This window comes from Sander lucioperca, chromosome 1 (genome assembly GCF_008315115.2).
Source record: "Sander lucioperca isolate FBNREF2018 chromosome 1, SLUC_FBN_1.2, whole genome shotgun sequence".
In the NCBI taxonomy this organism is placed as follows: Eukaryota; Metazoa; Chordata; class Actinopteri; order Perciformes; family Percidae; genus Sander; species Sander lucioperca.
Genome location: NC_050173.1, coordinates 7884842 through 7905291, shown reverse-complemented (window position 1 = coordinate 7905291; position 20450 = coordinate 7884842). Strand labels below are relative to the sequence as shown.

The 20450-nt window shown below is 41.8% G+C and overlaps 3 protein-coding genes across 5 annotated transcripts in view; 1 reads left to right on the top strand and 2 right to left on the bottom strand.

The window, feature by feature from the left end:
* Positions 1 to 10772, bottom strand: part of LOC116034991 (PH and SEC7 domain-containing protein 4) — a 15653-nt gene extending 4881 nt beyond the window's left edge. Inside the window, exons 1-12 of one of the 3 annotated variants that reach the window (XM_031277847.2) lie at positions 10605 to 10772; positions 9626 to 9806; positions 6848 to 7553; positions 6389 to 6470; positions 5855 to 6173; positions 4692 to 5729; positions 1638 to 1718; positions 1403 to 1515; positions 1235 to 1293; positions 1035 to 1124; positions 898 to 941; positions 618 to 790 (exon numbers count right to left, since the gene is read on the bottom strand). In XM_031277847.2, the coding sequence (XP_031133707.1) occupies positions 618 to 790; positions 898 to 941; positions 1035 to 1124; positions 1235 to 1293; positions 1403 to 1515; positions 1638 to 1718; positions 4692 to 5729; positions 5855 to 6173; positions 6389 to 6470; positions 6848 to 7372 (2524 nt within the window). In that variant the 5' untranslated portion in view covers positions 7373 to 7553; positions 9626 to 9806; positions 10605 to 10772. Of the gene's footprint in view, positions 1 to 617; positions 791 to 897; positions 942 to 1034; positions 1125 to 1234; positions 1294 to 1402; positions 1516 to 1637; positions 1719 to 4691; positions 5730 to 5854; positions 6174 to 6388; positions 6471 to 6847; positions 7554 to 7970; positions 8818 to 9401; positions 9807 to 10604 lie in introns of those variants that run through there. The other 2 variants (XM_031277845.2, XM_031277846.2) reach the window with 2 other exon arrangements.
* Positions 10773 to 10937: 165 nt separating this feature from the next.
* Positions 10938 to 15514, top strand: LOC116034992 (zinc finger protein 260-like). Its single transcript, XM_031277848.2, has 2 exons — positions 10938 to 11254; positions 12578 to 15514. Exons 1-2 carry the CDS (start codon positions 11056 to 11058, stop codon positions 14221 to 14223), a joined length of 1845 nt encoding a protein of 614 aa, XP_031133708.1. The 5' UTR covers positions 10938 to 11055; the 3' UTR covers positions 14224 to 15514.
* Positions 15515 to 17617: 2103 nt separating this feature from the next.
* Positions 17618 to 19658, bottom strand: LOC116035093 (proteinase-activated receptor 3). The gene is made up of 2 exons (XM_031278037.2): positions 19592 to 19658; positions 17618 to 18714 (listed from the first exon to the last, which is right to left on the bottom strand). The coding sequence occupies exon 2, from the start codon at positions 18672 to 18674 to the stop codon at positions 17799 to 17801; it is 876 nt and encodes a 291-aa protein (XP_031133897.1). The 5' UTR covers positions 18675 to 18714; positions 19592 to 19658; the 3' UTR covers positions 17618 to 17798.
* Between the last annotated feature and the right edge of the window lie 792 nt (positions 19659 to 20450).

Sequence of the window (20450 nt, the reverse complement as noted above, 5' to 3'; positions counted from 1 at the left end):
TACAATCTCTTTATTTCTTAAACTGACAAGAGCACTGACCCATTGCATAGTTCTTATAAGAGTGAGTGCTGTTGACTGTTACCCAAAAATAACATTTAACAGGATAATGTGGTGTGCTCAGATTCAGTGCATGTATTTAAAAAAAACTTCATCTATTTAAAACATTAAATGGTGATTATTAACAAAAAATGTTAATTTAAATAAAATGTAAAATCCAGCAAAAAGCAAAATAAAATATAAATTTTAAACATTTAAATTACACATTAAATGTCATTACACCATGTAAAAGGTTAGAGTTTTGCCTCCTAAAGGTTTACTGAAAAAGGCCTGACTATGAATTATTTTAATAATTAATTAATTTAACATAGTCAAACTAAATGTTTGCCTTTAAAATGAAAATTTGGTTCAAATCATGATTGATTACATATCTTTCATTTCAGACACCGTAGCAAAGCCAAACATCAGAAATCCTCAGTTCACACCAATTCCCATCTGACAGATCTCATGTTGTTGTTGATTCTTTTGACGTCAAATTAACTAAATTACGGACTGTGCCTTTAAATCCTGACTATCCTCAAAGGCTAAATAAACTAGACGGATGTGTGTGTCTCACTCACTGCGTTTGCCGTCAATGTCAGCATGCAGCTTTCTCTGGAGGAATCCCTGTTTGACCACAGGGGCCGTTTTGTCATGAGGAACGTCCTGGAAGGGGTTGGCTCTTGAACGCAGCGGCGCATCTTCTCCTGCGTCTTCGTCCACCAACACAGAGTTCTTCAACTCCTCCTCGTCACTTTAACATGCAAGGACAGATTCTTACTGTATGTGTGAGATTATATATGTGAAGAATGAAGAAGAACAGATGATGTTTTATGACGGTATTTATATCAGTGCACTTACACAGCCCACTCCAGCGGCTCACTCTTTATGGAATTGTAAAGACTCTGCAATGTAGATGGAGAGGAAAAAGTTAAATTACTTTCACCAACAACGATTTGACTTTGGTTTCTGAAAAAATAATCAGCGACAGTAATTACCTTTAAGAGATCCTTGCTGAAGTTTTCTTCTTCATTCATCCCGTTGAGGTTGGACACAAATTTAGACGAGGACATGGATTTTCCTACATTCTGTTAAAACACAAAACGTATGACTGACTAAATGCCTCACAGAGATCATCTGGTAACACAGTGCCATGTCAGAACAACTTAAGATGTAAATAGTCATAAATGTTTCCTACCTGTCCATGCAAGTCAGTGTTGAGAAGCATCAAAGCACATGTGAGAGCCAACACAGGCTCTGAGGATGTAAAAAAAGAGGGAGAATTACACATTCATCCGTCATATGTGAGCGCTCGCTGCTGTATCTTTGAGCAGAGAACAAAGAGTAAACCACGACTGAAGCTCACCTGAAGAGGTAAAGCAGTCAGGGTTGCACTGATGGAAGCGGCAGGCGAAATGCTGCAGCACTCGCTCTCTCTCCTGGGTCTCTCCTATCAGTACCACCACTTTCAAAAAAGATCTGTGAAAGAGAGAGAGAGAAACACCAAGGGAAAAAAGAGGATTACGAGACATTTTATGAGCGTGTTTTGTGAGAGATGTCACTGCATAAAAAAATCCGGGCTCCGCCTTTGTAATTCTCACCTCAGGGCATGATCGAGACTTTCCCCAGTGAAGTCAAAGAGTTTGAGGTATTCCTCCCCGACAGCACGACTGAAGTCATTACTAAACAGACACACAACACATTCTGTATCAGTATTATGACCACTTTATTTCACTTTATTTCTTATAAATTATATAATACGGTTTATATCTATCTATAAATTGCAGGAACGTCTGTCTGTGTGTGTGTGTGTGTGTGTGTGTGTGTGTGTGTGTGTGTGTGTGTGTGTGTGTGTGTGTGTTATGCGCATATCTCTCGAACCGTTAGGCCGATGGATTTCAAACTTGACAGATGTCTTGGTGCCAAGTTTGACGTTGTTTGGATTAAAAATGCAAAAGATATCGTTAAATATATAGGTAAAAGAAGCACACATTGGCTTTTGCCGCTCTACCCGCTGGCCACTCCCCCTCTCACACTGAGGACCAGAGACAGAGAGCAGCAAGCTTTGGCAGCTAAAATGACCTCAGACCCACAAAAATGTGCAAGGTTGCACTGCTTTGGACTGTCTTTGACATTGAATAAACAAATGACAATTCCCGAATTTAAGGACGTTTCAGAATCCCACACATGCAAAGCACAACCATCTACAGACAACAAGTGGCAGACAGAGCGTGATGCCACTTATAGGTAAAAGGAGCACACATTGGCTTTTGCCGCTCTAGCCCCTGGGGGAGGGGGGGATGTTACAGCCTCTGACTCTTTTCCTGCTATTGCCATCCAGACTCACCTTGGGTCGGGTTAGTTAAGTCTATAACTTATAACACTAATAACATTACCATCGCCAAAATACCCCTGCGAATCAAAGCCCCTACTTCACCATTAACCGTCAAGCCACTAAACCTGTATAGAAATGAATACCCCTGCTGAAGTGTTAAATTAGTTAACGATCATACCACACGAGACACCGTCTCTCTCTCTCTCTCTCTCTCTCTCACTGTCTCTCTCTTTCTCTTTCTGTCTATCTATCTCTCTCTCTCTCTCACTGTCTCTCTCTTTCTCTTTCTGTCTCTCTGTCTCTCTCTCTCACTGTCTCTCTCTTTCTCTTTCTGTCTATCTGTCTATCTCTCTGTCTCTCTGTCTCTCTCTCTCTCTCTCTCTCTCTCTTCACACACACACGGTCTGGTTCTGGTGGTTAATGAACGCAGATTTGTGCTGATTAGCTCTCATAACGGGCCAGGTGGGTAGCGCACCCCCATGAGTCCTAAATTCTTCTTAAGGCATTTAAGGTTGCTCCACATTGAATACTTGACTTGGCTGAGCATTGCTTATTGCTATTACTGCTCAGTCTTTTCATTGGTGCAACTCTCAGTATCTGGTGGTGCAGTTTCAGATATTGGAGCCGTTGGTGGTCTGAATACTCGACATTGTCATTGTGATATTTTGTGATAACATTCTGAATCTGCCCCGTTCTCTGTCAGGTAAATACAGTAGTACAATGTCTTCCTCTGATGTAGAAGTAGCCTACACTGTAAGTCAGTAGTAGGCTATACAGGGGAATTGCATATTAAGTGGTTTGGGGTCCTTCTGTACTTAATTTTGGGTACAATTTGGTTTTGAGGAATTCTACAAGCAGCAATACCAAAGGCCAAGCAATCACCCGTTACAAACAGGCACATTTTCAACGGGCACTGCACTAGTTAATCTAAAAACGTTTTTTACTGGGACGGAATAGAAAACAAATAAAGTCTCTTTAACTCAATATCTTGACAATATTTCAGGGATGATTATGGGCGGAATTTAATGGTGGCTTTTTGAATATGATGGTTGAGCATACAGAGGAAATTAGTGGTCATTTCACTCAACTCAAACTGTCAAAAAGGTCCAGAAGACATTCCGAATTTACTGTAATGTGACCAGCTAAATCTCAATGTTATAATAACCATAACCCAATGACATGTGCAACCAGAGATGCAGTGAAACACACCTTTTCTACCTGGTGTTAGGTTTCTCTTTAAAGTGCCCATATTGTGCTCATTTCAGGTTCATAATTGTATTTTGAGATTGTATCAGTATAGGTTTACATGGTTTAATTTTCAAAAAACACCATATTTTTGTTGTACTGCACATTGCTGCAGATCCTCTTTTCACCTTGTGTGTTGAGCTCTCTGTTTTAGCTAGAGTGAGACATCACACTTCTATCCCATCTTTGTTGGGAGGCGCACATGCACAGTAGTTAGGTAAGGATCACATCAGCTAGCTGTTTGTTTCTACAACTTCAGTAGTACAAGGCAGGATTAGCCGAGAGACTTCTTCTAAACGAGGGCGCACTTCCAACTTTGCATGGAATACCTGCAGAACAGGGACATGTAAGTAGTTCTTTTGTAGATTATGGTGAACTAGTGTGTGTTGCAGCAGCGTTTTTCCATTGAGAACGAGCTAGCATGCTACGGTTAGCCACCTCATCTTGGCTACTGATGTAGAAAACCCTGCAGATTTTTAACAGCTCACCCGGAGACTGAAGGCAGAAGACATTCAGAAACCTGTATCTCACTCAAAACAGCATGGATGTTTGTTTTTTTTCCAAGTTTGTATGTGTGTGGAAGCACCAGAGACACAAAATAACACCCCAAATCCCAGAAAAAGTGATTTTTTCACAATATGGGCACTTTAAAGGGGTAATCCAGCAATTTTTAGTCAGGCAGCGGAGGTTAAGATACCCTGTTTTTTTGTTCCTAGTATGAATCAAACTCCAAACAAAATGCATCCTACACTTCCCATAATGCAACTCAATAGCATCTTTCGTTAGACTCTCCGGATCTTGTTAATACCAAAGTCCCTATGCCCCCCAGTTTGTAACACATACTTACTGTTATTAATTGGAAGCCGAGATGCCCGCTGATGACATCACCAGGGTTATTTTCTCTGACTTTTAAAAGCTCCTCGAAAGCCACAGAAGACATAATACAACTGTTTTAATAGGCTGAGCAACCCCGATAGCAGCAGAAACGCTTCTGCAGTTGCAGCTCCACTGGCAAGTGGTGGTTTAGAGTTCAAAAGAAAGGAAGATAAAATATGAGTATGTGAAATGGGCTTACTCTTTGTCTAAGTGCTTCACCACGTCCACACGTTGGATCCCATCCAACTTAAACAGCTGTTCAGCAAGGCGGCAGGCCATCTCTCTGTTCACCTCTTCTCCATTAATAGGAGGCACTGCAGTCTCAGGGGCTTTGGTTTGCTCTCCATTTACAACAACTGTTTGCCCGGATCTATCCTCAGCACCTCCTACTTCTTCACCCTGATGTGACGTCTCAGCTTGTTTGTCCACCTGATTGAACTCGGCCTCTGCTGTCTGCTGAGTGACCTCGGTCTCGGGAGACAGATGCTCTGTAATTTCTGACTCGTCTGTCTCTGGCTGCACAAGCTGCTCAGAGAGCGTTGGCTGAGACAAGTTGGACGTTGGCGGCGTCTGCTCATTTTGCTCGGATGGCTCCGTCTGTTCTTGCTGCCCTGCCACTCCGGGGTCTTCAGCTTCAACACAAATTGTCTGCTCCGACTGAGTGGAGTCCTCTGGCAGGTCTGCATTTTCAGGTTGGGTTGACTCTTCTGTCAGTTCCATCTCTGGTGACTGTTCCAGATGTTGCAACAGTCCTGACTGCTCAGAGTCTTGTGTCACCTCTGCTTGGATCTGCTCTGGCTCTTCGGCCATCACAAGCTGCTCAGACTCGGCGTGCTCAGGCTGTACGTCTACGTCCTCTACGTCCTCTACGTCCTGTGAAGTCGTTTGGTCACTATCTCGTCGCTCAAAACAACTTGTTTTTTCAGTCAGCTCTACTATCTCTGGTAAGTTTTCTATTCTCTCTGCATTATCTGCCGCCTGTATCAACGGTTCTTCGCTGTCGTCCGCAGCCTCTGACTGTTCAGGGTCCACGTTCTGATCTACATCTTCACACATTTCTGGCTCTTCAGTCTGAAATGTGGGATCTTCATGTAACCGTTCTACTATCTCTACGTCCTCTCCAGTCCCTGAGTGCCGCCTTTCCTCCAAAAGCTCTGACTGCTGCAGATTAATTAGCTTATCTGGGTTTATGGTTGGTCCAGTATCATCAGCTTGTACTGGCTCTGCAGGAAGCTCCCTACAAAGTGCGGATGAAATATGCATTGTAGTTATAATACCACATAATACTGTACTTAACATAATGAAAGCATTTACTGTTCATACACACTTCCTGTTCCCCTTTCATAAGTTCATGATACTCACACATCACTCAGACGACTGACAGCTTTTGCCTCTTCACTCTCTTCAGCGCAGGACACTTTTATCTGCTCCTCTTCTCCCTCGCCCACCTCCTCTTTCTCAACACCATTTGCAGAAGTTCGCTCTTCCTCTGATTCTCCCTGTCCAGTCAGCAGAACGCTGGGCTCCTCCTGTTCCTCTTCTAGTTTTAGATCTACAAAACTGTCCGCTTCATCTTCTGAGACTTCATTCTCTTTAAGAATATCGATTAAGTCTGCAGTTTCTGGATCTGAGTTTCCTAAGAGTCCCTCCTCTTCTTCTGAGTCCGTCCTCGGTGCGATTTCTGTTAAGATTTTTGAAGAAGATGGTGAACATCACAGTTTTGCAACTAAACCAGAATATATTTCTAGTAAAAATGAGCAGGCCACAAGCATAACACAAACTCCAGAAACAAAGAATCATGAATTATTTAACTGAAACACAAATGAAAAAAACATTCCCGTTTAAAAACTAGAAGACAGAAAAAGACTAGAAAGTGTCTCTCCGAGAAATACGTACCGTTATTACAGTCTAACAGCTCATGTGTTGGATCTTCCCTTTCCTGTGTCGGCGGCTCTTGCACTTCTGCAGCATCACATGGCTGGAAATTGCAACACAGGCCATTGATCATGAAAATGATTTGTGCTACAGCTTGCGATTGCCAGCTGTTTCGTGAGTAAGAAGCTGCACTCTGAGCCTCATCCGGCCAACATTACATCCACTCTATTACTCCCACCACTGCTCAACCTACTACAGTGACCCAAACACTCGTCTCAACAGAGCTAGAGACTGAGGTGGTGAGGCCAGAGTCAAGTCAGCGCTTAGAGAAAGAACGGTTACTGACACAGGAAACTATCTAGAGGCGTATATACACACAGAAAATGCACAGAAATAGACAAAATTCTAAATAATGGCAGCATGATGACATCACACATTGCCTTGTATCTCCACACACACACACACACACACAGTACGTACCTCTGAGCTGGTTCCTGTCCACTCTAAATTGGAGTTCAGAAGCCATGAATCAAACCCATCTTCTTCCCCTTTGCCCTCTCTCTTGTAAAGCTCAGCATTAATGTCTCGAGATTGGTGAAGTGACGGGGAAGTGGTGTCTAGACTCGTCACGGCGCCAGAGTCCGCCTCACTGGCCGAGCTGCTGTCAGTCATGAGTGAAAGTGTCTCTGCAGAGGGATCGGGCATGTCCCACTGCACTGTGGCAAAGGAAAGCTGAGGACTTGTACAGGTCATGGGGCACACCGGCCATAGTATCTGCTCCCATTGTTCTGCCTCCTCAGGAGTCTCTCGTCCTGCCTTTGGGGAGGGATTGAGTTGATCTGTCCCGTGTTCCTGGTTTATCTGTAGCTCTGTGTCGCCCAGTTCAATGCCCTCCTGCTCTCCAGTGATGTAAGAGGTCCATGAGTCTTGTTGAGGCTGCTGAAGGACTGAATCTATAACATCTGGCAAAGAGGTGCACAAGTTTTCCTCCTCCATTAGCAGCATGAATCTCTGTCAGTTCCGTTGTTGGGGCGTTTGTGGGTTTTGGTAAAAGATGCTGTAGTGGTAAATGTCTCGCTACAAAATGTCCTCCTGTGCCGTATGAATGATGATCATTCTGTATGATCCCACCATGAATGTGAAATCCTGCAGCATGTTACAACCTCCACTGGAGCCATTCACAGATCTGTGACAAGAGAAAAAAAATATTAACATTTCAAAGGTAGTTTACCACAACCCTATCTGAAGCAGCATGAAAAATTCTTCCCTTGAATTTTGGGAGCCGTAACATTGTGTAACAACAAAATTGTTCTGCTAAATGGATTCTTCATTAAATAAATAAAAACTTGTCGGGTAGCCTACAGGAGAAACATCTGATTTGCTGAGCGACAAAAAAGTCATTCATGAGACTCTACTATATTTGGTTGTAGAGTTAGTGGGTTGTCTTATGGCTCTTTATTTGTTTCTATTCATCTGTGAGAAAGAGTACATTTAAAACTACTGAGAACAGCATTATAAATTACACACAATGCTCTGAGCAAAAACAAAACTGAAGTCAAATAATTTCCGGCCCTGATAGCACACAAATACTCCACACACTCACCACTTGTACGTCAAATCCAATCTGGAGAAGGTTTTTTTAGCATGCAATGCTCATTTGTCAACTGTTTTTAACTTCTTGGTGCGGCACTGCAGGAGTGCAGTGCAATAGACCTTTAGTGAAATGTCACACTTGTACTTCCTGACCACAGACAGAAAATCAGCCGAGCAAGTGAGCAAGATAGATAGAGAGAAAAAGAGACAGAGGTGTATGGTGTGGATTAAGAAATAGGCAGAGGGTGGGGTTGAGGGGCTGTTTCTGGTGAGCAGTTTAACTGCCTGCGTCCTGTGTTTATCATTTTATCACCACGCTGCACAGTGACTCTGGGCAAAGGATAAAACCGTGAAAGGTCCAAATTTGAACTGCATGCAACAGCGATAGAACTTTAACAACAAATTATCATCTGTGTTTGTACAGTTGATAACAGTTAAAATGTCAAACCTCATATCTTGTTCTCTTCTTCCTACTTTAATCTTTGATTTGATCTCACCTTCATCTACATATCTTTCCCTCTCTGTCATGCTTTTTATTTCTATACTTCTCTGTCTATCTTAATTATTCTATTCACGTCATGCAACCAACATCCGGGACAGACCTTGACCACATTTCCTGTGTGGGTGCTCACTTCTCAGTTCCTGTCAGGGTGCGACAAGTGCTACAGTACATGTACAAGAGTTAAGAAAGATTAACAAAGAGGATGCGCCTCCTGTTAAACAAAAACAGTTTGAAACTAAAATGTGGAGATACTAACACAGACATTTAAAATGTTAAATCAGCTGTATCGTCTCCCTTAAGGTTTATAAGTGAGAATCTGAAAGTTTGATAAACTAAAGTTAGAAATAGTTTGGACCATTCTGATATTGTACGGTAATGATTACGATCTCTTGCTGCTCTTTGAGAAAATATTGTGTTTCAAATGATAACATAGTTGATCCTCTGTGTGTGATGTTATCTGTGGCAGCACTGTTGATGAGGAAACACTCAGATGACTGCTTAGATAGAAACTCTTTTTCACTTCCAAACAAAAATAAAGGATACTTTCAGCCAAACGTTACTCAAACAACCTACAGTAAGTGGAGAATACCAGGAGAAGTTGCTTACAATGCACGGGAGGTTTATACAGCCACACCACACCCTTGAGAGGATGATAAATAAAAGATTAAAGAAGTAAAAAAATACCAGAGAGAAGCAAATAGAAAAGAGGAACACAGTCACACTGGGTAAAGCGAAAGTTGTGAAATGACTTATAAATGTGTATAATAATAGAATTTGTCTAAAGAGGATAAACACAAACACTCCCTGTGTCATGCATTACCACCAGTGAACATGGTACAGACCTGAATTTGAACACTATCCAACCTCAAAGAGCTTTAAAAAATGTATTAAAAAAAATCCTATTAGTAGAAATCTTTTCAACTGTGAAGCATGACTTACCCCCTTCAGGCTCTTTAAAGCAACATCATATGATCAACAGGCTTGTGAGGTTTTAAAGTCTTGTGAGAGGGAAAGACACACTGCTGTGTTATACCGGGTTTATACTACTGTCAAAGTGCTGCACCTTCACAGACACATTCACCCACACACACATGCACACAAGCATACAAATAACCCTCAGTTGATTACGTCTGAACCTGCTGCGCACAACAAAAGAGCCTCACATCCGCTCTTTTTAAGCCGAGCAGCCTTATAGTTTGTGGTGTCGCATAACGATGCATGCAAGTCCTAGTCTGGACCAGGTCCTCCTCCTTCTTCTTTTTCTTCATGCTGCCTGTCCATTTGGGATAGATCAAGAACTGACTTCAGTCTCCCTCTGTCCTGTTCCTCTCCCAGCAGGTATGGCTGTGGAAAAAATGGGAGAAATGTATTCAAAGAGGAATAAATAAAGGGGACATTGTGATTGGTAAATGACTTAAGCGCTCAAGACACCTTTAGAGGCCTCTGTTCACGCCTACTACCCTGAAGGCATGCAAGCACACACATACAGGTCAGGTGAGGGGAGCGGCTCAGCTTCATTCCTGCAAATGACAGGAGGAAGAGCCAGAAGGCAGAACCAGAAGGTATCTAGATTCAATGTATACAAGTCATTAGCTGCACTTGAATTAGCTGGGCCTCTTACTATTGGTTTACTGGCTTGGTGTCTAGCTATGGGCAGAAACCCCTGTTTAACACAGACATGTGTTAAAAGGCTTACCTTTACTGCATATTTCTTTTATTAGACTTTTTATTTTTATAGTGCTGAATTACTTTCTGGGTAACAAATTTCCTTTATTTAAATTGTAGAGTAACCACTTAATAATAATAATAATAATAATAATAATAATAATAATAATAGTTTTAGCATTAACTTACTGTTTGCATGCTTTTTCATAATTAGCTATCATTACTCACATGATTAGCTGATTAGCAGTTGCAAAATCATTATTAGCTTTACTGGTAGTAGCATTCATCACGGGTATCAGCATTTTTAGCTAACTAATTAGTATTTTCATTAAAATTGTTAGCACTCCTGTTACTAGCTTTGTTGCAGTTTGCTAGCGTTAAGTTAAAGTTAAAGCATACTAACCTAAGTCAACATTGTAATAAGTGCCATTAGCATGATAAGCATTCAGATTACCGTTGATAAAATATTAGCATTACCTAGCATTTATGTGAGCATCCTTGCAGCTGTAGTGAGTTAGTTGCTATCTAGTGTCTGTAGTAGCTGATTTAGTAGAAGTGGTGGTACTAGTAATATAGCTAAGTAGTAACGTTAGTGTCCTAGTAGTGCTGCTATAGTTTTGCAGTTCTTCTTGTTATTTAAACACCATTTTCACCGTTGTTATTTGTGTAAACAGTATCACAGTAACGTTAGCTTGGGCCCCGGCTAATCTAACGACTCCCCTCCACACCAGCAGGGGCGCTGCAGACTTGTAAACAAAACAAAACCAGCTTCTCCTCGCCGTCACTTTCGTGCGACTGTCTCCTGCTTTTGTTTCTTCCGCACACGGCAGCAGAGTCGCACAGCCACACACCCACTTTTTTCCTGATACTTTCAACCGTGTACAAACCATCTGGCGAATTGTCCACAGCTGCAACCGCTCGGTCTAACATGGCCAAGTCGAGTGATCTGAAACTCTTCTTAGAGTCTTCTCTGAATGAGATATTTAAAGCCACAGTAAGCGACATCCTGGACTCAGTGGACCGGACCCTGTCTGAGTACCAGGGCACAATACACAGGATCGAGTCTGAAAACGAGGGCCTGAAGCGGCTGCTGTTTGCACAGCAAAGTACCGAGTCTGCTGCAAAAGGTATGGTCGTCTATACTCCGTAAATAACGGTGTCTGCGTTGCGGCAGTGGACACTGTAGTTTCATGCAGCCGCTGATCTTTTGTTCGAGCATCGCCTGCATTGTCAGCAAATTGTGCCTGTGCGCGTGTATGTGTACACTACAGTATAGGAGGCAGAAGACCGGAAGCAGACGTACATGCAGGTTAAAGTACATTAAAAACAATCCTGTGCAAACGTTTATGAGGTAGAAAATAGGCATTGGTTTCAGTGATCCTGTGTAATACAGTACTAATTACACTAGTACAATACTGGCACAGTATCCTGCCCATACTGATGGTAGATTAAGTTAATACAGACAATTCTACAATACACAGTAAACCACAACTATCTGTGTACCTGAAGATGTAATATACAGTATTTTTCAAAATGCAGGAATCATTTACACTTTTTAGCTAACGTTACTGCATTATCTAGAACTTTTAGTTTCAGTGATAGATAGCTAAGCTGAAACTGTGTGCACCACATTCCTTAGAGTATGAGCCTTAATAACAGCTACTGCAACTAAGTGTGTGTGTGTGTGTGTGTGTGCGTGCGTGTGTGTGTGTGTGTGTGTGTGTGTGTGTGTGTGTGTGTGTGTGTGTGTGTGTGTGTGTGTGTGTGTGTCAGTCCATCCATCCATCCATCCATCCCAGTGTTGGACATTAATAAAAACATCAACACCACTGCCTTAGTATTACTACTGATATTATTTTTAAGAATGTTCCAGACATTTTGTAATATATAATCTGTGATATCCCCTTGTATGACCTGCATTCATTATGTTTAGTTCAGCCTTAATAATACTAATTTTGTGTTGTTTACAATAAAAACTCATCGGGGTGCCTTTATGCATCCTCTGGGCAAAGCTAGGTTAATCAATGTCTTAATATTTGAAGTGCATCAAATGGCTGTGTAATGTCAGCTCTATGGAGCATTTTAGTGACTTTCAGCTCATTGTTCTTTTTCTGGCCCACAACTTCACTTAGTTCCACCTCGTCTGCACTGATAACAGGCAACTATTTTAGCAAAAAACAAAACTCTGATAAACCCACTGTACACTACCTGTCCAACATCAAATGACAGACAGGCAAAGTTAGCAGCTATCTTGTGAACATAGTGGAGCATTAGGAGCAGCTAAAGAGCCTGATAATTTCTTCAGGAAATTAGTAGGGACAAAAACTTTATTGTACTACTGTCAGCTAATGAAACATTCTAGCTGTAATTTATGTATGACTCTAAATTACAGTCTGTAGTTAGTTTGTTCAGTATTTCAGCTTTAATTTAATTTTTTTTTTCTTTTACAGATATTTGTGAACAAGATGCCACTGAAAAGTTTTCCACTTCAGAATGGAACAGTCGTCTTGTCAGCTCCACCCAGGCCACGTTCAAGATGTCCATATGCAGCAGTGACAAGAAGAGCTTCAGGAGGAAGCAGAAAGACAAGATGAGGGAGAGCATATCCCCTTCCTCCTTTTTACTACAGACTGATCATATGGTAGAAAGACCATGTATGAACACAGCAGAGGTGGGTGTGTCCACCCCAAACTTGATATCTGTAAAAACAGAGCCTGGCCTGGATGAAACCGGTGCTATTGACCTCTCCCAGCCTTCATCCCTTCTCAATCTGACAATGAGGCCAATAAAAAATGAGAGCACGGAGGTCAGTTTTGACAGTCATGATGCATATGCACCGCTGCCGCCATCTACAGGCCTCGAACAAGAATCCAGAGGCAGTGACAGTGAAGTTAAAGTCACCATTGTTTCTGACACTTACATGCAGGATGGACAGTTCATTAAGACAGAGGAAGAGGAGCAGAGTGGCGTGTTGCAGTATGGTGACAATGACATTTTCTCTAAGCAAGAGTTGAAGCATGCAATGAGATATTACCCTGAATCAGAAATAGATCCCGAGGCAGCGAGCAGACAGGTTGTGGAGCCAGAAGTAATGGTGCAGGAGAAAAACGCCGCTGTTCCCGCAGATGGGTTTTTGGAGATCCGTGACAACTTTCTGCGCTGTCCCACCTGTCCCAAAACATTTAGTCGAGCAGCCTCGCTCAACATCCACATCAAGACTCACAGTGCTGAAAAGACGCACAGCTGCAGCTACTGTGGCAAACGCTTTGGCCGGGCCGATCTCCTCAAATCCCACAAGCGTACCCACACAGGAGAAAGACCCTATAGTTGCAACGTCTGCAGTAAAACATACGCCCATCCCAGTCAGCTCAGGATACACAAACGTGTCCACACTGGAGAGAAGCCGTATTCCTGCTCGCACTGTGGGAAGCGCTTCAACGAGCACAACCAGCTCAAAGTCCACTTACGGACACACACCGGGGAGAGGCCTTACAGCTGCCAGGAGTGCGGCAAAACTTTCAGCAATGCAGGAAACCTGCGTATACACGAGAGGATCCACACCGGCGAGAAGCCATACTGTTGCGCTCAGTGTGGGAAAAGGTTCAACGGCTTGGGTGACCTCAAAACACACTACAGGATTCACACTGGAGAGAGGCCATACAGCTGTGAGCTGTGTAAGAAGACCTTCAGCCAGGCGGGCCACCTCACCATACACATGCGGATGCACACGGGAGAAAGGCCGTACAGCTGCAACGAGTGCGGCAAGAAGTTCACGGTGGCCAGCAGCCTGAAACTGCACCAGAGGACTCACACCGGAGAGAAGGAGTACAGCTGCTCGTACTGCAGCAAGAGCTTCAGCAGGTCGGGTCACCTGAAGAGACACGAACTGGTGCACACCAAAGAGAAGGTCTTCCTCTGCAGCCAGTGTGGAAAGACTTACACTGACCAGTCCTCCCTTAAAAAGCACCTGAAGATGCACGCGGCCAAGGAGCAGAAGGCTCAGAGCGAGGGAAGCACCAGCGAGGCGGAAACAAACCGCCCTTCAGCTTCGGAGACGCTTTCAGAAATTAGAACCAAAGTCTTAGAAGATGAGTAATATAAATGCTGAGAATGAGTGCTGTATGTGATTTTACAAAATAATCTTAAATCAAGATCAACTAACTAGCTTTTTCAGAATCACATCTCACAGCCTTCATAACCTTGTTGTGCAGTATTTTGGTGTCTAATAAGCATTTAAACACTTTGTATTAGTCTGCTAAACAAATTGGACTTCCTGGATCATATTTTATCGTTTCTTTGGTAACTTAAACAAAACGCCACCACCAATGCAGCCCCCTGCGCTGTTTTAATGCAGGGCTGTTGTTGTGTGCTGTGGTTGAAAGCTCCAGAAAAAGCTGTTAAGCGGAGCTTGAGTTTAGATTATTATTGTCTTAACTACTGTTCCTGAGTTCAAAACTGTATGTGTCGTTGTGGTACAGTGCAATATACTGTTGTCTAGTCTTTGCTGTGATTTAGTAGGTCCATGACTGATTAATTATTTTTTATCTTAATTGATAAACTCTAATGTTCCTCTTGTCTTCTTTTTCACAGCACAGTGTAAATAGGCAGATAATGGGACCCTAAAAGAAACAGTTCTTTTAAACATGCTGTATGTTACCAAAATGTTGGTATTTTTTTAAATGCTTTAAAGGAAAAGTTCAATGCAATGTCCGTCAGATTGTCAGGATGATTTCAACCGACCTGCTGAAGCAAGACAGAATCCAGAAATCCAGGTTCAGGTTTCTCTTCTGTTGTCCTGACTTTTGACCTCCTTGAAAATAAAATTTCCCCACAGGGGTCAGTATAACAACAATATAATAAAAACAACAACACAAGTGTTTTAGAATTAAGATATTATGATGCTCATGTATACATGTTGTAGTAGCCAGAGGGTTAGAAATGTGTGCTGCACCAGTGACTTAAGGTGAAGATCATTAATATATTGCTGTATATAGCTTTAACTATACAGTCAGCAATCCATTAAACTGACACGAATGTATTTGTCTAGTAATGTTTCTGAAAATAATGTTCCTGCAAATAATCTGTCTCGATTGACCGGCTTTTAATAGTAAATAATTGTTTTGCTGATCTCAGAGAATGTGGAGCTTCTAGAGGATCCGTTTTAGGTCATTCACTGTTGGAAACGCGTCTCTTACCATGAAATATGTACAACTAACACACAGGAGTAAAATGTCATGTTGATGATGAAAGGGCTACTGTTTTTTGTGGCAACTGGTTGGTATACCTGCACAGCTATGTATATTAAACTGAGTGTTTGCTACTAGGACTGTATTGTGACTTACTTTTGTGTGATTTGTGTCTAAATTAAAGAAAAAAGTTAACCAAAAGCTTTTTGTATGTCTTTTTTTACGTAGGGATTGTTTTGTTTTTTGCTGTGTGTGTGTGTGTGTGTGTGTTTGCCTCCTCCCTCTCCTTTCCAGGTTGGTGATAGTAGTTTAGGTTTTGGGTTTGTCATTTACTAACGCTGTTGTTCTGTTTCATTGTAGATCGGCCTCTGCCTGAGACCGTGGCAAGCTCACCTTTGTGTGTTGTTGTCCTCCGTTGCTGTGGAGCAGCGTTGCACATTTCTTTTTGTTTTGCTAATAAATTGTACCGATAATTTTGTTACAAGCGCCTCCCATCCTTCCTTCAGTTACTTTACATCAATGGTTACTCTCTGATTTATAGGGTCGTAACAGTCTCATTAATAGGATTTGAAATGAAATGTAGTGAGCAAGAAAAAAATCTTTATCTTCCCTAAGTACAAAACACAGAGCTCTGTGAGCTCTTTTTTACACATTAGTTCAACCAGAAAAGCAAATACAACATATTATATAGAAAAGAGACTGTGTATAATGCAGTGGTTCCCAGCATTTGTTCCTTGATGTATAAAGTAAAAGTAAAGAAAATTGATCCTGTTTAACCACTTCACACCCGTGGGCACAAAGGTTTAGTTTATCACCACAAAGGACACTTTAAGGCTATCAAATGTTTAAGCCCTGTTATTGCTGTGATTTTACTAGTAAAATAGTGATGTTTGACAGACGAGGATGTCATATGTGAAAGTTACTTTACGCATTATGAAACAGATAAAAGACCAGTTGACTGAGAGTGGAAGTGAGATTGGAGATAGATGGGATTTCAAAAGTGGTGCTCAAAACATTGAAAAATGACTACTTTCCTGGTTGAAATATCCACAGAAGACACTATCAGCTGTTTTCATGGGGACTATTATTGGGGACATTTCTGGAAAGACAAGTTACAAGTTCTTGTAGTTTATTTTAGTGTCATATTTGAACATTTTAAGTAGCACAACCAAAATTCCGTTGACCTCCATTGTATTCAGTTGGGAGAGATTTGGTATTTCTTAGGGCTGCAACAATTATTTTCATTATCGATTTATTGTGTAGTTTCCAATCAATCAGAAAAAGCCCATCACAATTTCTCGGACAACAAAGTGACATCCCAAATATTTACTTCCATGTAAAACAAGAAAAGATTGTCCTCTCATTTAAAACTCTGGAACTTGCATTTCTTTTGCAATTTTTGTTTTACATTTTTTTGATTAATGATTAAAATTGTTGATGATTCATTCTCTATTTTTGAAATAATTGTAGGCAATAATTATTTCAGCTCTTGTTCATCTCTAAACCTAGACCAGGGGTGGCGAACCTGTGGCTCTTGAGCTGTATGCGGCTCTTTGCCTGCTCCTGTGAGGCTCTTACTGTGTGGCTGGGGGCTGTGTCATTTGTTGATTGTTGTTTTTAACTTTTCTGAAACATACGGTATTTCAGATAAGTAAAAAAAAAAAACACATTTGAATGCATCTGCCAATACTGCCAATACATTTGCCAATTGTTTTAAAATGGAAAATAATGCAGCAGAGTTTTGAGGACAGATTCTGCAACCTGAGGAAAAACAGCGGCCACAGATCACCTTCCTCGTTAACCCTTTCACTGCTGAATCCGACTGTTTGAAAGCCCCTTTAGTGACAAATAAGTGAGAGAGTTGCTTCGAGTGGCCACAACCGAGTTCAAGCAAGACCTGAAAAGGATTGTGGATAACAAAGACTGTCAGGTTTCAGAGTCAATCTAAGTGAGGAAAAAAAACTATGAAAACTGCTATGTATTATGACATTAGATCTGGAAGACACTGTTGCTGTTGTAGTGTGGACGTGCATGTGTTGTGTGGCTTTTTGCTATGGTGCGTTTTTTTTTGTGGCTCTTTATACCTAACTGGTTGGCCACCCCTGACCTAGACAAATACAACCCAAACTATCTGCGTGAATACATAATACCACCTGAGGTAACTGAGAAATGATTTTGTATTTTTGGTGAACCAATCCTTTAACAGAAAAGCTCAACATTTTGGGAAATATGCTAATTATGTTATCTGGCAGAGAGAAATTATAAGAAATCTAAACAATATGCTATTTATTAATTTAGCCTCAGAACAGACAATAACTTAATCTTTGGAGTCATCCTTGGTGCACCCAGACTGCACAAGTTGGGAACCACTGGAAAATACATCTTTTTAATAATCAGCATTTTCAACATCGGACCAAGCAAGAACATTATATATTCTACTATATAGTACATGAAAGAACATTCAAATGAAAGCAAACATGTATCCCTATTGGATTTGGGTGGTGCCACGCTGGCAGCAGTTGAGCTTTTCCTTGGACAGGTAAAGCATCGGCTGAATGCTGCTGCTTAAGTCCATCAAGCCGAATGCGACATAGTGAATGTAGCAACGAAACACGTCAGGAGAGAAGTAGTCCTGGAAGGGAAACAGTGCGACAGGTGGGAAGTAGTTGAACACTATGATGGCCAGGATGATGAGAACCATCTTGAAGGCTCTCTTCTTCACGGGATGCATCTCGTCTCTGCCAGGCCCAGACTGCCTCAGCACCCAGAGAATCGCAATGTTGCAGAACACCATGAAGGCGAACGCCATGAGGATCATCGCCGTAAAGACTTTCTCAAAGTTGACAATGTTGCCCACACATTTAGCAGCGGCGTAGGCCAGAATGATCAGCCAGACTATGATGGCCAGGACTGCTCTGTGTTGACGGTCCTTGAGCTCGGTGAAGGTGATGGGGTGGACCACGGCCATATAGCGGTCCAGGCAGATGCAGGAAAGGAAGAGAGGCGAGGAGTCTTTGATGCCGTAGAAGAAGCGCAGGACGTACCAGGTGCTGCTGGTGGTGAGGAAGATTATGTTGGCCAGCTCAAGTGGAGGGATGAGACAGAAGAGTACGTCTAAAATCGCCAGATGAAGGATGAAGATATCTGAGGTGGAGGAGTCCCCCTTGTTCTTGTGGATGAGCCACAGCACCATGAGGTTGGCCGGGATGCCCAGGAACATGTTGATGAACTGCAGGCCCAGGTACCAAATGATAACAGCAGGCATGTCTTTGCAAAGCTCATACACTGTCTTCTCACCGACTGTGGAGTTGAGGGGTCTTAGAGAGACGTAGAGCAGGGAGGAGTTGATAAAAATCTCCATGACAGCAGGATCAGAAGACACCAGCCAGAGGAACAAAGATCTTTAGACAAACACATAACATGTTCAGTTGTTAGAGACAATATACGTATACTGTATAGTATTACAACAGCCCAGTGAAGTGTCAGTTAGCTATCAGAGGAAGGTTAATAAAAAATGATACAACGGTCCATTTATCAAACATGCAAATACGGTTGTGTATGGTTTCATTGATGCATTTGTAACTTGCTTTGCATGTTATGTTTAACACCTCAATGTATGCGATGTATTTTTGAAATGCAAATGCACAGTTTCTAAACTAGGCTGTTCAAGCAGAGTGAAATAAACGTGTTCTACATGCTTGATCATCATTGCTAATCCACTGTGGATTCATATATTGCCCAACCAAATTCAAGTGAAATCCTGTAAAGAAGCATCAGTCATTGAATATTGCCACATACACTGTTAATATGGAGGAACTGTATCACAAAAATGAACTCTCTGGACATTTGATGTGATTAACTGTGGTTACACAGTAGACATTCGATGTCCAGCTTTGGCAGGAAGTGAACTGTGACTTGACTTTTAAAAAATATATACCTCCCCTAATTACCTAAAAATCCTCCCTAAACTTATTGAGCAAAACACATCAATGATACCGTAGACCACAGTAAAACAATAAAAAATTAAGTCGAGGCATGCTCTTTTGAAAAAAGTTATAAAGAAAAATGAATATTTTTGCAGCTAATGCACTGATCAAAAAGAGAAAAAGCAAACATATGATACTGTGGTATCAAACTATAAAAACAAAAGTTGAAACAATAAGAAAACAATGGCTTTCACTCAATACACATATTACTGGAACTTGAAAAACAAACCACACACCAAGTGGAAATTTCTTTTGTTCTATGCAGTTCTGTATGGTAAGTGAAGCCTTTTACCTTGATTTGGTGCTTATCTGTCTACTGAACTTCCCCTCTGCCCTGAGCTGTCTCTGTCACACTTTGACTCTGTAGACTCCTCAACCCAGTTCCTCTCTTCACCCGCGTATGCATGAGTTGAAAGTGGCTTTATAAAAAGGCTCACGGAATTGTTTGCATGTCTTCCTAGATGTTAACACCATGTCAACAGACAGCCCATTTTGCTGTCTCTGTATCTCAGGGTGATATGTAAATGTGCAACCTGACCATATAGAGGGCCTTGTCACCTGCAGAATCTAATAAAGTCTGAAGAATATTGCCGCTGTAAAAGACACCGCTACAGACTGAAGAACACTCCCAATACACAAGACATTTATGTAAAATTGCAGAATTTGAATTTAGTGGTCAGGAGTTACCATTCTCTGCTAAAATGACACTCACCTGTTCAACAGGATACTGCAGCACCTTCCTAAAGTGACTGATGTCCCCACTCTCCACCGAATCCTTGTGTGACTCCTGTGCACATCTGTCCCAGTGTGAGCAAATCCTGAGCCCTCACCTCAAAATGAATGGAACACATCTTTTGGAAGATGACCCAACACTTCAGGGATCCTGATCCTCCAATCACAGCGTTGAGACAAGGGTGTGGAAGCTGAGGCTCTCCCCCTGGATGTCACAATGTCTTGTTTGGCCCCATGTACATCCATCACACTTTTAAAATTAAGAAATAAAATAATCATAAAACAAGGATGATGATAAATGACACTTGTAGAAAATTAGTTTGGTGGGGGGGGAGGGGGGGGGGAGCAGGGAAATATAATCTAGGTTTGTGATAAGGACATGTTGTGGCAAGTCGTCATCCATTCACACCGATTGGCAA

Bases quoted from the DNA above. Each gene is read 5' to 3' on its own strand.
- LOC116034992 (XM_031277848.2), top strand. From the start codon at position 11,056: ATGGCCAAGTCGAGTGATCTGAAACTCTTCTTAGAGTCTTCTCTGAAT. The intron at 11,255-12,577 runs GTATGGTCGTCT...TTTCTTTTACAG, and splicing joins TACCGAGTCTGCTGCAAAAG to ATATTTGTGAACAAGATGCC.
- LOC116035093 (XM_031278037.2), bottom strand. From the start codon at position 18,674: ATGGAGATTTTTATCAACTCCTCCCTGCTCTACGTCTCTCTAAGACCC.